The sequence below is a fragment of the Chinchilla lanigera genome, unplaced genomic scaffold (genome assembly GCF_000276665.1).
Source record: "Chinchilla lanigera isolate Chin_1 unplaced genomic scaffold, ChiLan1.0 scaffold00008, whole genome shotgun sequence".
Classification (NCBI taxonomy): Eukaryota; Metazoa; Chordata; class Mammalia; order Rodentia; family Chinchillidae; genus Chinchilla; species Chinchilla lanigera.
The window spans coordinates 28892100-28905605 of NW_004955409.1; the positions used below are offsets into that span (position 1 = coordinate 28892100).

Sequence of the window (13506 nt, forward strand, 5' to 3'; positions counted from 1 at the left end):
TATCCACATGATATTTGTCAAAAAAACCTTACATCTTGTGAATACTTTATATATTGTTAAGCTATTTGTGTTTATTGCAGATCTATTGTGTTTATCCTCTGATAGCAGAAACATTGGAAAACAGATGCTTTGCTATAGCTTAATTTACATAATGCCATTGAGATGCAGCTGTAAGCATGCTCAATCATTTTTTAATGCCTCATCAAAGTACAAGCTCTTTTTTTCTTTTTACCTAAGCTAGTTTCACTGAAAGAAAGCAAGCATTACACGCCTGACTAACATCAGCGACCACAAATATTTCACATTATTTTTATGTTATTCCAATCCATCACTGGCTTTTATTAACTTTTAAAAATCTGACTCTCTTGAAATATCAGCATTGCTCTGAATATTGGATTTTTGTGTCTAAATGTACTGAATTAAGTAGGCTCAAAAGGCCCCAATTTTAATTTCTTCTTGGCATTTTAAACCCAGATTCAAGTAAGTAACAAGTACAATTTTCAGGCTACTACATAATCCAATTTCTCAAGGTTACAATCAGGTTAAATGCTTGCTGGTTGGAACCTGTCAGAAGGATTAACATCTATGTTTTAAGGAAAAGTGAGGAGCAAAAACTCACTGTTAAGTAGAGAATGAATAACAGTAACTGAAATGCGTGAGATTCATAAATGCTTTTCGAACTTTCCATTAGCCTCAAACCAGTTTCTGGTATATACTTGAAGCATGTGTACAAATATTGTAATTTTAAAAAATGAGACGGGAGTTCTGTTTTATTTCTTAGAAATATTGTGACACAGACAGAACAATGAGCAGAGAGGTCTGTATCCACACTCCTCAGAGACCAGGTTAGTTCCTGTTTGTCCACCATGTGCAACTCAGCTTCTCTATACTTTAAATTCTTAATCTCTGAAATGAGAAATTATAATAATTTATGAAGTCTATCACTATAAAAATTACATTCAGTTACTACATGCGAAGGTTATACTAAGTACCAGATATATAAGCTCATGGCATAATGATCAATGGGATGGGTATTACCCTATTTCATGGAAGGGAATACTGACACTAGATTGTTTACGGTAACAGAGTAAATTACAAAGCCAAAATTAGGGCATCAGTTTATTTGCAGAAGTCACCAGACAAAATGAGAATGAAAAGGACTAGAGAATTTTGTGCATGGAGTTAGGTGGCCTGAGAAAATGGCAAGTCAGTATAGTTTAGAGCAATTTAACCTAATAATCAAGAGCATGATTATAGAGCAGGTCTGATCTGAACCATCATCTCATCACTAGGAGCAACCATCAAGTGTTAGACTTTATATCCTCCTCCAAGATTCTGGACAAGGAACTCCTTGCCCTTTCACCCTCAGTATACCTCTCTCAATTTGAAACAGAAGCTATGGATCCTGTTATGGCTTATATCTAGGTATGCCCCCAAAGCCTCAAGTGCTCAGAGGTGGGGCTTTTCAAAGGTGGTTGGATCTAGGGTGTGTAAATATGGATTAAGGGTGCGTGATAACTAAATGGGTTTAGCATAGTTCCGGGTGTAGGTAATGGAAGGCCCACCCTGGGTGTGGGTGGAACCAACCAACAGGCTTGTAGCCTGAATGCAATAAAAGGGAAAAGGACGCTTGATACTGCTGCTTCACTGCCTCCAGCCGGCTATGCTACAGACTATTTCTCCTCTTCCATGCCACTCTGCCATGCCGCCATGCCGCCATGCCTTGGAGGCAGCTATGAACTGAAATCTCTACAAACTGTGAGCTAAAATGAACTTTTCCTCCTCTAACTCATGAATTTTGGGTATTTTGTCCCAGCAATGTGAAGACAGATCCTTAACTCCTTCACATTTTTAATCCATTAGTTTTCCTCTGGCTTTACTTGTCTACCTGAACAATCAGAACTTGAGAATGTGCAAGTATGATGGAGACAGTTCTTATACCCTACAATATCCAGTGTATTCCATAATGGCCACAATACTAAGACTCAACTCTGGATTATCCATAGAAGCTGCGATTAAGAATGTGGGCTTTAGGAGCTGGGGTTACAGCTCAGGGAACAGTGCTCGCCTAGCATGTACAAGGCCCTGGTTGATCCCCACTACTGAAAAAAAATGTGGGCTGTTGAAAGAAGCAGATTTCTTGGGACAGGGGACCAGAAGATGCCCTCCTAAACAAATGGATAGCTTTATATGTGTTTTTCATCCACAAAATAGGGGAAATAAGGTTCTCTACAGGGTTGATGAGTCTAATTCATGCAAATCACACAGAGTTCTAGGCAGTGTACATGATCTTTGAGGAGATCCTTGGAAAGACACAGATGAGCATATATTTTTAGTTTCTCAGATATAATTATGGCAGAGATGTAGAATGCTATACAGTCTTACAAATGTTATTGCTGAAAAAAGTCACTTTGCTAAACATAGTAAAATTACCCAATTATGAACAAGGATGTGATATGTCACATGTAAACCACTTGGGTCTCCTAAAAAAGTATATAAGTAGCACTTTGCAAGGCTTCCAAAGAAAATATTGAAAGATTATTCACATCTGTGTTAGTCTACTTTTCATTGCTATAATAAAATACCTGAGGTGGACTAACATAAAAAGAGGTTTATTTAGTTTACAGTTAAAGGGCATGACACCAGGAACAACCTGGGCCTGATGAAAACCTTGTGATGCATGGCAAGAGCTTGTGGGAGAGAGACAAATCATCTTGCCAAACTAGAAGGCAGAGACTGATACAGGGCTCCAGTTTGCTCTTATAATTCACTGTCATGAGAGCTCAGGACTCCCAGACCCCTTTCAAGAGCATCCCTCTACAGACCTAAGGCCCACCTACCAGGTTCCATCTCTCAAATAATCCACCACTACACTGAGCACCACACACCCAGCACATGAACTTTTGGGGGTCGAAACAACATCTAAACTATACAAACATCAAAGGTAAAATACTGTCCCAGAGAATCAAATGAGACCATGCGATGATCAGAACAAAAAATTATGCTCAAGGATGAAAAATAGAGAATAAATGTATCACCTGCCTACATTTTCATGTAAGACTGCCTATTTGTAAATTCCTTTTTAATGTAGGCAGGCCAGAGAATTAGGTAAAATAGGCAAAACAAAGGCTGAATAAGCTCTGTGATCAGCACCACAATCACAAGAATTTTAAAGGCATTCAGAGATGAAGATGTGGAACTTTTGGATCAAAAAATAAGCTACTGTCATAAATAACTGCTTTGTCAGAAAAACAATAAACCACAAATCTGATCCTCATTTCCAAGAAGGTATCCCATGTAGCAACTAGTGGAATCTTAGGTAATGGAAAACATCAAGAAAACATTGATAGGAATTATATACTTGAGGCTCTGAGATAATTTAATTTTTTAAGGAATATAATTAGGCTTTAAAAGAGATGAGCTGGGTATGGTGGCACATGCCTACAATCCCAGCATGTAGGAGGCTGAGGCAGGAAGATTGCTGTGAGTTTAAGGTCAACATAGACTATATAGCAAGACCCTGTATCAAAAAAATAAATAAAATAAAATAGATGAAAGAAATATAATCATTAACCTTTATAGTTACTAAAAGGTTCCCCAGTAGACAGGTATTTTTCTTTCTTTTTCAGCAGAAAAAGTAAACCATAGAAAAAATAAAATTTCCCTCTAGTAAGACAAATAATTATTCACAAGGCTGAAATAGTTACACAATTTTCAGAATCATGTATTTGGAAATAAGTTCAGTAGCCAGCATTAGGCTTTAAGCTATGTATTTGTTGCAGGGTAAGGATCCATGACGACAGACCTCATCTCTTACTTCTCATGTGTTATCTTGAGTGGAAAACCAGCTCTTTGTAGGTTTATTAATGACAACATAACTCACAAAATTCCACTGAATTCTGTCTCTGATTTGAAACTTCTTCCTTCAGAACATCGGGTATGTTCAATTTTCCCTTCCATGTTCACCGCCATTATTCTAAATCAGATTTTCATTGCCTATTACCTATACAGGTTTTTCCAACTTTTTTTTTTTTTTTTTGAGACAAGATCTTGCTATGTAGTACAGGCTGGCCTTGAGCTCACTTTGTAGGCCAGGGTGGCCTCAAACTCACAGCGATTCTCTTGCCTCAGCCTCCCAAGTGCTGGGATTATAGGCATATGCCATCATGCCCGGCTTAGTTTTTTCAATTTTTTAGACTATTTTCCTGGTAAGAGAATATTTTACATCTTGATCAGTATAAATACACATACATGTATGTTCATAACTGATACAAAATCTTTATGAAATAAGCTTTCTCTTCCTAAGAGCAATTTACCTTGATACTGTATTGATTTTCAGACTATTGGTGGGTCACAACCTGCAGCGTTTATAACTCAGGACCTTGCTCTTGCCAGGCAGGCACTGTGCCACTGAGCTGTTGCCCCAGCCAAGTGTGAATAACTCTGACCATTGCAAATGCTTTCTACTGCCCCCATACTCTCCTGGTACCTGTCTGTTCTATTTGCATTTGCTAGATTAAAATTAAAAGTTAAAAGTTCCATCCTAATTTTGTCTATTTCCTCATCACATTTTTTATGGATTCCTCTTTTAAGAACAAAGTCCAAATTCCTTGACCTACCCAGATACATTACCTCAACTACCTATGAATTGAACAGTCCTGAACACAATTTGTGTTTTCTTGATTCTTTTCTGATTGAATTCCCACCCTCTCTAGTCCCTACTTCTGCCTAGCAAAATCCTACTCCATTCATTCAGTCAGCATGTATTTAGTGAGCAGCTACATGTTCTAGGCAGTGAGAGAGGCAGGTGATCCCTACACTCTCAGTATGGTTCTGTAAATGTAAAAGTACTGACAAACGTGACAACAGCTACAAAAGGGAAAATACGATGCGATGGGTATCAGACAGGGAAGGCTCACAAGTTAACACCACTAGCTCAAGTATCCCAGAGGAAAAGCTCTTTAAGTACCAATGGACAAAAAAGGATTTTTCAGGTATAAAATGAGGGTAAAACGGTCTCAGGCAGGGAAACAGCATGCCTAGGGTTCTGAGGAAAGAAATGATATTTAGATAAGTCAAAGAAATGCAACACCAATTTGGTCATGGCAGAGAAAATGAGCCTGGGGAAAATGGGACAGCAGATCACAGATGGTGCTACATTCTAGATCAAAGCAGTTATCACACTGCTAAGGATGTGTACGGCATGTTTTCTTGCTGCCCAGTAACATGTGCTTCTAGAAGGACTGAGAGGTAAACCTGCTAGGAGAGATGAGCCGAGCTAGATAAATGTACTAGTAGTTCACAAAAACAATTATTAACTTTTCCTGGAGTGTTGTGGGAAGCTTCGCAGGGGAAGAAATGCCTGAGCAGAAATCTGAAAAATGAGTTTGAGCTCCCTAAGCTGACAGGAACTTAGCAGGCAAAGGACCAGCATGTAAAATTACAGGGACAGGAAAAAAATCATGGCTCTTCCATGAAGTTATCCTAATGGTGCAGAGGAGAAAGTGCTTTTGGTCTCCTCTGAATTTACAGAAAGTACTTGAATACAGAGGCTTCATCTTCTTTTTAAAAAAAATCGTCAGTGGGAGGATATCACAGTACTTACAGAAAGCATTCAGCATCAGTAAGTATATATTTGTGGACACAACTATCTGTGGAGTTAAAATTACATGATTCCTTATACCACAAAGGAATAGATAGGAAATATACATTAAGATACTCCAGGAACCACAAAGGAGATTACCAAAGAAGAATAGCTACATAGTGAAGTCCTAAGATTGGGGCAGGGCTGCAAATCCAGGAGACTGGGATTCCCTTGTAAAGAAGGGGACAAAAATGGGTGAAAATGATACAGCATATAACCTACTCATTACTAAAAGTGTTTAAAACTAAACATTTTTATTATTAAAAGAATAGTCTACCAACTCCCTACAAGGATATCATTTCAGAGAATGGAGAATTTTGTAGTTCGTCCCTTCCTTTCCCTACCTATGCCCAGAATTTTAAGAAATCATTTAAATTAACTTCAAAATGTTCTTGCAGATGTTACTAAACTCTGTCCATACCAATGAATGCCAATGATGTCATTGTTTCCATAGTAACTAATGCACTTCACAAGGGGGGAAAATAGAGAACAAGACTTAAAAACCAAGGAGGGAAAATGGAATAAAGTGAAACAAACAAAGCAAAACATTTCCTTTGCATTTATGGAACACTTATTAATTTCAAACATTTTATTATTATTTAGACTCTGAGGCTTTTAAGAGCCAGAGGGATCTCGAAAGTCATCAAATCCACTTCCCACTTATGACTGAAACTCCCTTTTCAAGGTAGCTTACTATGGCTGTCAAAGTGCATACAGAGCACATGGCTAGCAAGTTCTCACTCATTTACTCACAAACATTACTAAGTATCTATGCAGCTTGGAGGGCAAATAATTTTTTAAAAGACCAGAAAAGGGGGTGGGGGCGCTAGCCTCAAGATACAAGAACAGTCCAAAGAAAAATCTGTCAGAATAGTAAAAGCTTATCTGGTTCTTAATTAAAGGGCTGCAGATAAGCAAAAATAACATCTGAACTAAAAGGTACATAGGATGAATTTGGCAGCTATTATAGTCTATCCGTTAGACTTTCAAATAATAAAGTCTAGCAGTCTAGTACAGGCTGCTTCTGTTGCTACCTCAAATGACAACTTCACTTGAAATGATCCGCTGCATACAAAATAATAATAATAATAATCATTAATAATAATAATAATAATAATATATAGGGGGCTAAAACAAGAACAAGTTCTGACTTCTCGTTTAAAAAATTTTCCCTTAAAGGTTTCACAGTGTTTTTGAGTTTTAAACATATGCTTCTATCCTTATCTCACAGAATGTGGAGTTAAGCATTCACTTATATGCAGACAGAATGGCTATTATCCTGACCTTGATGTGTTCTTAACAGACCAGCCCTATTACCCAATTTCTAACAGAAAGAAGAATTTAGATTACTTGTTAACTCAGTGTCATAATTTCTGGTAGATAGCCTTCTCTTTAATAAATCTTTTGCTATAGCGAGACCCTGTCTCAAAAAAAATCTTTTGCTAATTTATATTTCAAAACCTCATATAATAAGTAACACAATCAAGTTATCTTGGTAGGCATTACTTGTATCTTAGAGAATATAATATGAAGTCACAGTGGTTAAAGTAGGTGCTTCAGAGACAAAGCTTTCTGTCTGAGGTGGCCATTTGTTTATCATTGCTTTAAAATTTTTCCAAGCTAAAAAAAAAATCACAACATAGAACACAGATCTTAAACTACTTACTAATCATAACTTCACCCCTGCTAGTGAATGAGCCCTTCTATTATTTTTCTTCTGCCCCCTCCCCTCAACTCAGGACCTGATGCGTGCTAGACAAGCACTCCACCATTCAGCTCTATCCTTAGTTGTGAATTTTCTTCATGTCAAAACAAGTACAACTGAACAAATAGTTTGTGGTGGAGAAGGAGAGAGAAAGTTATGAGACCCCGAAGCTAGTCCATGGGCCGATGTTTAGGAAGCTCTGGCCTATAAATTCTAAAATCTATCCTTGAAATAACCCAGGCCACTAGAGAGCCACACACAAGGAGGGCTCATGTTGGCCTTGTACTGAAATGCTTATTCTAATGGTCCTCTCTCACAATTCCCCTCGTGCTCGTTGAGGCACACTAGAAGGAAACACCTTCTATTTTCTGTAAAGAAGGTGATGAGAGTGTGCTCAACACATATATAGTTTCTTTCTTCTGAGAACCTAGCAAAGATGTCCCTGGTTTCATTCTCTTTCTCCTAAGTATCTAGCTCTTCTTAACCTTGGGGAAATGGATAATGCTTTAGCGATGCAATGTTTCCTTTTTCTTAGCTGTTAAAAAATTTATGGCACACCACTAGCATTATTTAACCATAAAGATGAACAAGGAATTTCATGAAGATTTCACTGCTTTAATGGTACAATGTTTCCTTTACCTTGGCTGCTAGAAAATTTATGGCACACCACTAGCACTATTTAACTTCCTTAATGGCATGCAATTTGTTGACTCACTTTACTTATAACTCCATCTGGTTTTAATTATTCTTTGTCTACTTTTAAAATATTTTACTTTGTTTTATTTTGTCATATGGTACAGAAAATCCTGCAAAACCTTTTAGAAGAAGGTAGGTTATCAAGGGGTTAATATGTAAAAGGACAGAAGGAAAAAAGTAATCTTTCATCTCTTTTTGCACAAGTGATCCATTCAAGTTTATCCACCTACATTATTTCCTAAAAGACTTTTTTTTCTTCAGTGATGGTTACAAGCACTTGAAAAAGGAAGGACTTCTCAGGAAAGCTCATACCTCAAAGATGATTCAGAACTCGTTTACATTAATATGTGGGCATGTTTCTACCTAAAAGTGTGTTTTTAACCATAAAGATGAACAAGGAATTTCATGAAGATTTCAGCATAGGACCAAATGACTTGCTTCTTCACTTAGAAGACTTTCATATTTTTCAGTTTTGAAGCTGTAAGTACTTACAGGCACACGGACTTTGCGAAACATTTCAGCACCCTTGTGTGCATCCATTAGTGCAATGTCCTGGGGCGTGGAGACAATCACAGCACCTAACCAAAAGGTAAAAAAAAAATGATGCTACCTTTAAATTTTTTATGGAAAGAGTCTTTCTGATATTATGTTGCTCACATGCTCAAATAGTCTACTACCTTAGCTAGGCAATTTGTATAAATTTTACATAAATGAATAAGAATGATAAGGAAATGTCTACTTTGCCCTTGCCTACCTTTGACCCCTCATTTCTAAAACAATAACTGATTCACCCATGACTCAAGATCACACGTGGACAAGAGGACTCTCGGCACACAGTCAGACTTTACCTTCAGGAAGCTGACAGTCTACGCGAGAAGCTAAACTACAAGGGTTTTGACACAAAGTGCGAAGTATTACAACAGAGACACGACAGTGGACTCTGACAGCTGGGGTGGGTAAGCATAAGATAAGGAGAATCAATAGGGAAGAGTTTCTAAAAACAGCTAATTCCTAAACTGCACCCTAAAAGTTTATACTGTGAAAGCTCACACTGCATAGAACAGTGTGGTACACATTAAACTGAAGGCTGCGGTAAAAAGTCATACAAAAGGGTGGTGGCCTGAATTAAGGCAGCACTGAAGCGATGGGGATGGGGGCTTCCTACATCTCACTATCACCACAGAAACACAGAGTCCTGAGGAAAGTGCGACACAATTTGTCTTTAAGTGGTAGCAACAAACGCCTGTTTATGAATGGCAAAACCTGTGAATGTCTTAAGTGTTGCGAGTTCTTCTAGATAATAACCTTAAAAGATAAATAACATGAACATATTATAGACCACATGGCTGATCATCACCTTATAAGTAAAAACACAATGCCATGACATTTCAGAGCTCCAAACCATTAAACTGATATCAAGTGGCAGTCTTTATCACAGCTAATAGACACAGAAAGGATTAACAATTAGTAACTGATTACCCCCCCCAAGGTCAAATGACACTTCAAAGTATTAACTGCAGGGATATTTTGAAGAAGTCAGAATAGAGAAAAGTGGTGGGAAAACCAAGTTATCACAAAGCACATGGTGGTATAAGCATGCCCAAATCAAACAAACGAAAACCTCATGCAACAGCAAGCTACAAATTCTTCCTGCAATTGGTATTTGCCTTTCAGTAAAAACTTTTTCCTTTATATTAATTTTGTAAGCTAAGCTTGCATTTGAATTATTTGTTTAGTTTTTAAAATTAAAAACAGCTATAAATTTAAAGAATTGGTGTATACATCTAGTTAAGGAACTTTCTAGCTAAAATAAGTCAATATGGGATATGGGGAAGAAAATTACTTTTCCTTTAGAAGGAAAATCTATATCCATTGCTCAAAATTGAGACACATCAGCTTTAGCTTCGAACATAAGAGGATCCGGTTTCTTCATTTACAAAATGGCACAGTAATACTTAGATCAGGGATGATTTAAATGAGGCCTTACATTCCGTAAGTGGTGGCTGTTGTTAATGTCATTACCAGTACTATATTTATTGTTATTAATAAATAACTTAGAAGTTGCTTTCCTAGGTGCCATCAAGCAGCTCACCCTACTTTACAAATTGTGCCATGGATTGCTACGTCCTTCTATTTTGATCTATTGTAAGAACAGAACTTAGTCAAAAGTTCTTCCCTCTCTTAAAGACTGATAGATTTCACATCTCTGCAAAAAATATACCCTACAAATGCAATATAGTTTCACATTTTCTGTCTTCTAGGTTCTTCTATCAATCTGATCTATTTCACTACTTTTTTAATGTCCAACCAATCTGATGGAATCTAATTCAGATCTAGTTCCATCTAGCTATGTGATTGACTAATCTTGGGCAAAGAACTCAGAATCACTTTGAGTCTGTTTCCTTAGCTCTGAATGCACTAGATAGTCTCCAATGTCTCATCTATCTCTCATTATATGACTCAGGATTTCTTCTTAACCATAAATATTTCCAACACTATCGCTACTCCATCTGACTGTCCCCATAATCTTATTTAAGTGAATATGAAATGTCTCCTCTCCAAAGAAGTATTGTTTCTCAGTCTCAGAGCCCTTTTCTTCAGATATACATGGGGAACTTCCCTGGCTAATTTCTGCAGATCTTCTCCTTAAGTATATGCTGATATATAGGAGGTGCTCTATTCATTGGCTATTAAAAGTAATCTTAGCTTTCAAATGATATACACATACTATTGCTTTTAATATTCTTGTCGATTATCTATATCATTATGACACAATACAACTTCATGGGTGTTAGGATGATTTGGATGTGATTGGTATCCCTTCATTTTTTGAAAGCTTAATCTGGTGGCACTGACATGATAGAACCTTTAGGAGTTGGGGCCTGGTGAGTGGAGGACAGTTAGGTCCCTATGAGCTACCCTCAGGAGGGGTTAGGTAGTTCTTGTGGGGTCCAAGTTAGTTCCTACAAAAGTAAGTTGTTCTAAGAGAGAGAGAAGCCAGGTGTAGTGGCACACACCTGTCATCCCAGCACTCAGGAGACACTGAGGCAGAAGGATCTCTGTGAGTTTGAGGCTAGCCTGGGCTACACAGTGAGTTCGAGGCCAGTCTGGGCTACATGGCAAGAGCCTGTCCACAGAGAGAGAGAGGGCCTGACCCGCTACATTTTTCTGACTTCCTATTTCATCATGTGATCCCTTCTTCTTGCCCACACACCATGATGCTATTTACCACAACGTGATGCAGACAAGGGGACACTCACCAGAAGTCAAACAGATGGAGCTCCCTGATCCCAGGTTTTCACCCTTCAAAACTGTGAGTTAAATGCTCCTCTTTTCTTTATCAAACACCCCATCTCGGGTATTTTGTTACAGCAACAGAAACAAGACAACTATAATGGGCGGCTGCGTTTATATTTATATTTTTATCAAGCAAAATTAATGGTACAATACCTTTCACAAATCAGGCACTTAATAAAATGTAAACAATTAACTAATTGTCCTATATTTTCAGAATCAAATATCCTAGTTTACTGCAACATTAACTCTTAGTTGTTAACTCCTTAAATGACAAGTCAAGAGCTCTGAATTCTGGTTTTGTTCACTATGTTAACTTACTATAAAACTTTGAATAATTTACTAATCTCAATACATCTCAACTAATTCCTCTATGAAATGAACCTACTTAATTTAAAGAGCTGTTCAATTAAAAGAAAAAGAAATTAGAAGTGTTACAAAAATGTTTAGTGACATTATTTTGATAGCTCTAAGATCCAAGATAGGACTAAAATGACTTTTTTTTGTACTTAACCCTAACACAGTATCACAAATGAACATCCATCTGAATCTCTTTGCAGAATTATCTTAACAGCATCATTCAAACATAATAACTTTTTGGTAAGGACAATGATCATCTTCCACATTGTCTCAAATGCTCACAAGATGTAAACATTTCATTGGATCTACCATCCACATTTGTAGAAAATATTTTATTATAAGACTTTTTATGCTAAGTATATGTTGTTAATTAATTATTACATGTTTAATCATAGTGTAATAAAGCTTTGGGATATTACCCTGACCCACGCATAAATCACTACTTTTTTTTTTTTTTTGTCTTTTTGAGACAGGGTCTCACTATGCAGTTCAGGCTGACCTTGAGCTCACTTTGCAGCCAGGCTGGTCTCAAACTCATAAGGATCCTCCTGCCTCAGTCTCCCAAGTGCTGGGATTACAGGCGTGCACCACATACCCGGCACTACCTCTTTTGTTACATTAAAATGTAACAGATCATATAACCATTTTAAGCAGCACTACAATGACATTTAGAATGTGTGAGAAGAAAAGCATAAACAACCAACCAACAAAACCTCAAATTAAACTTAACCTTTAATCAGTTTACACATCATAACCTCAAATTTTAAACTTTAAAGGAACTTGTTAGTGTACAATCCAGTTCAAGAAATGGTCTCCAAAATCAGATTCTATCTTTATGGTTCTTTGTTAGCAGATTTTAATTTTTCTCATGGCTTATGAAACATGAACCAATATGCACAAGCCTAGACCTTCTCCCTTTATATCATCACTAATGACGTCACTTCAGTTCTGGGGATGTAGGGTTTGTTAGAAAACTTGTGCTCCCTCTACTGACCATAGGAAATGTCAGCCAAAACAAAAAGAACATTTAGTTTGCAATACATGTGATTAATTTGGTGGTTAAGAATCCCATAGAGAATTCTGGATTCATTTTTCTCTGGTAAATGTGTAAGTGGAAACAAATAACATTGTTCGAATATATTTCTCAACTTGTAATCCTTCTAAATTTTGTAAATCAACAGAGACATACCATCAAAGATTGCCTGGGATATTCTGACAAATATTTAAAAATCTTACAAATTAATTATTTAGAGTATTGTCTTCATTCTTAATTATCATGATTATTAAGAGGAAAATATATAACTGCACATCAGGATTTGGGTCAGAGTTCAGAGTAGTTAAACATTTAAAACTAATTATTCCAGATGTTAGGCAGATCATAATTACACCAGTGTTGAACTGCTCAACTATGCATTCTTGTCTCCAGGGCATAGATTGCATCTAATTCCCATGCTTGATTGAGAACTTCAGTGTTAGAAAGTAATAAACATGTACAAGGAAGCCTGTTCAGAATTATACCTGCAGGAATAACTCTGTATCTTACAATCACTGAGCACATCGATGTAAAACCAACTAAGACTTAAACAAAATTGACTGTTACTCTTAATGTTCACAGAGCCTTTAATATTTAGTGCTGCTGATTCTCCTTGATTTATTCAGAGATACACTCGCAGCAAAAGAAAATTATCAGAAGCTAGGGATGTAGCTCAGTGGTAAAGTGCATGCTTACCATGCATGAGGCCCTGGGTTAGGTTCCCAGTGCCGCAGAAAAGAAACAGAGAGAGAGAGAGAGAGAGAGAGAGAGAGA

At 37.1% G+C, this 13506-nt stretch overlaps 1 protein-coding gene across 5 annotated transcripts in view; it reads right to left on the bottom strand.

Moving 5' to 3' along the window:
* Nubpl (nucleotide binding protein-like) overlaps positions 1-13506 on the bottom strand; it is a 199588-nt gene that overhangs the window by 18491 nt on the left and 167591 nt on the right. For 4 of the 5 annotated variants that reach the window (XM_005376951.2, XM_005376953.2, XM_005376952.2 and 1 more), the window contains one exon: positions 8538-8623. The exons of the other annotated variant lie outside the window; for it this stretch is intronic. In XM_005376951.2, the coding sequence (XP_005377008.1) occupies positions 8538-8623 (86 nt within the window). The remainder of the gene's footprint in view (positions 1-8537; positions 8624-13506) is intronic. 5 annotated transcript variants of the gene reach the window in all.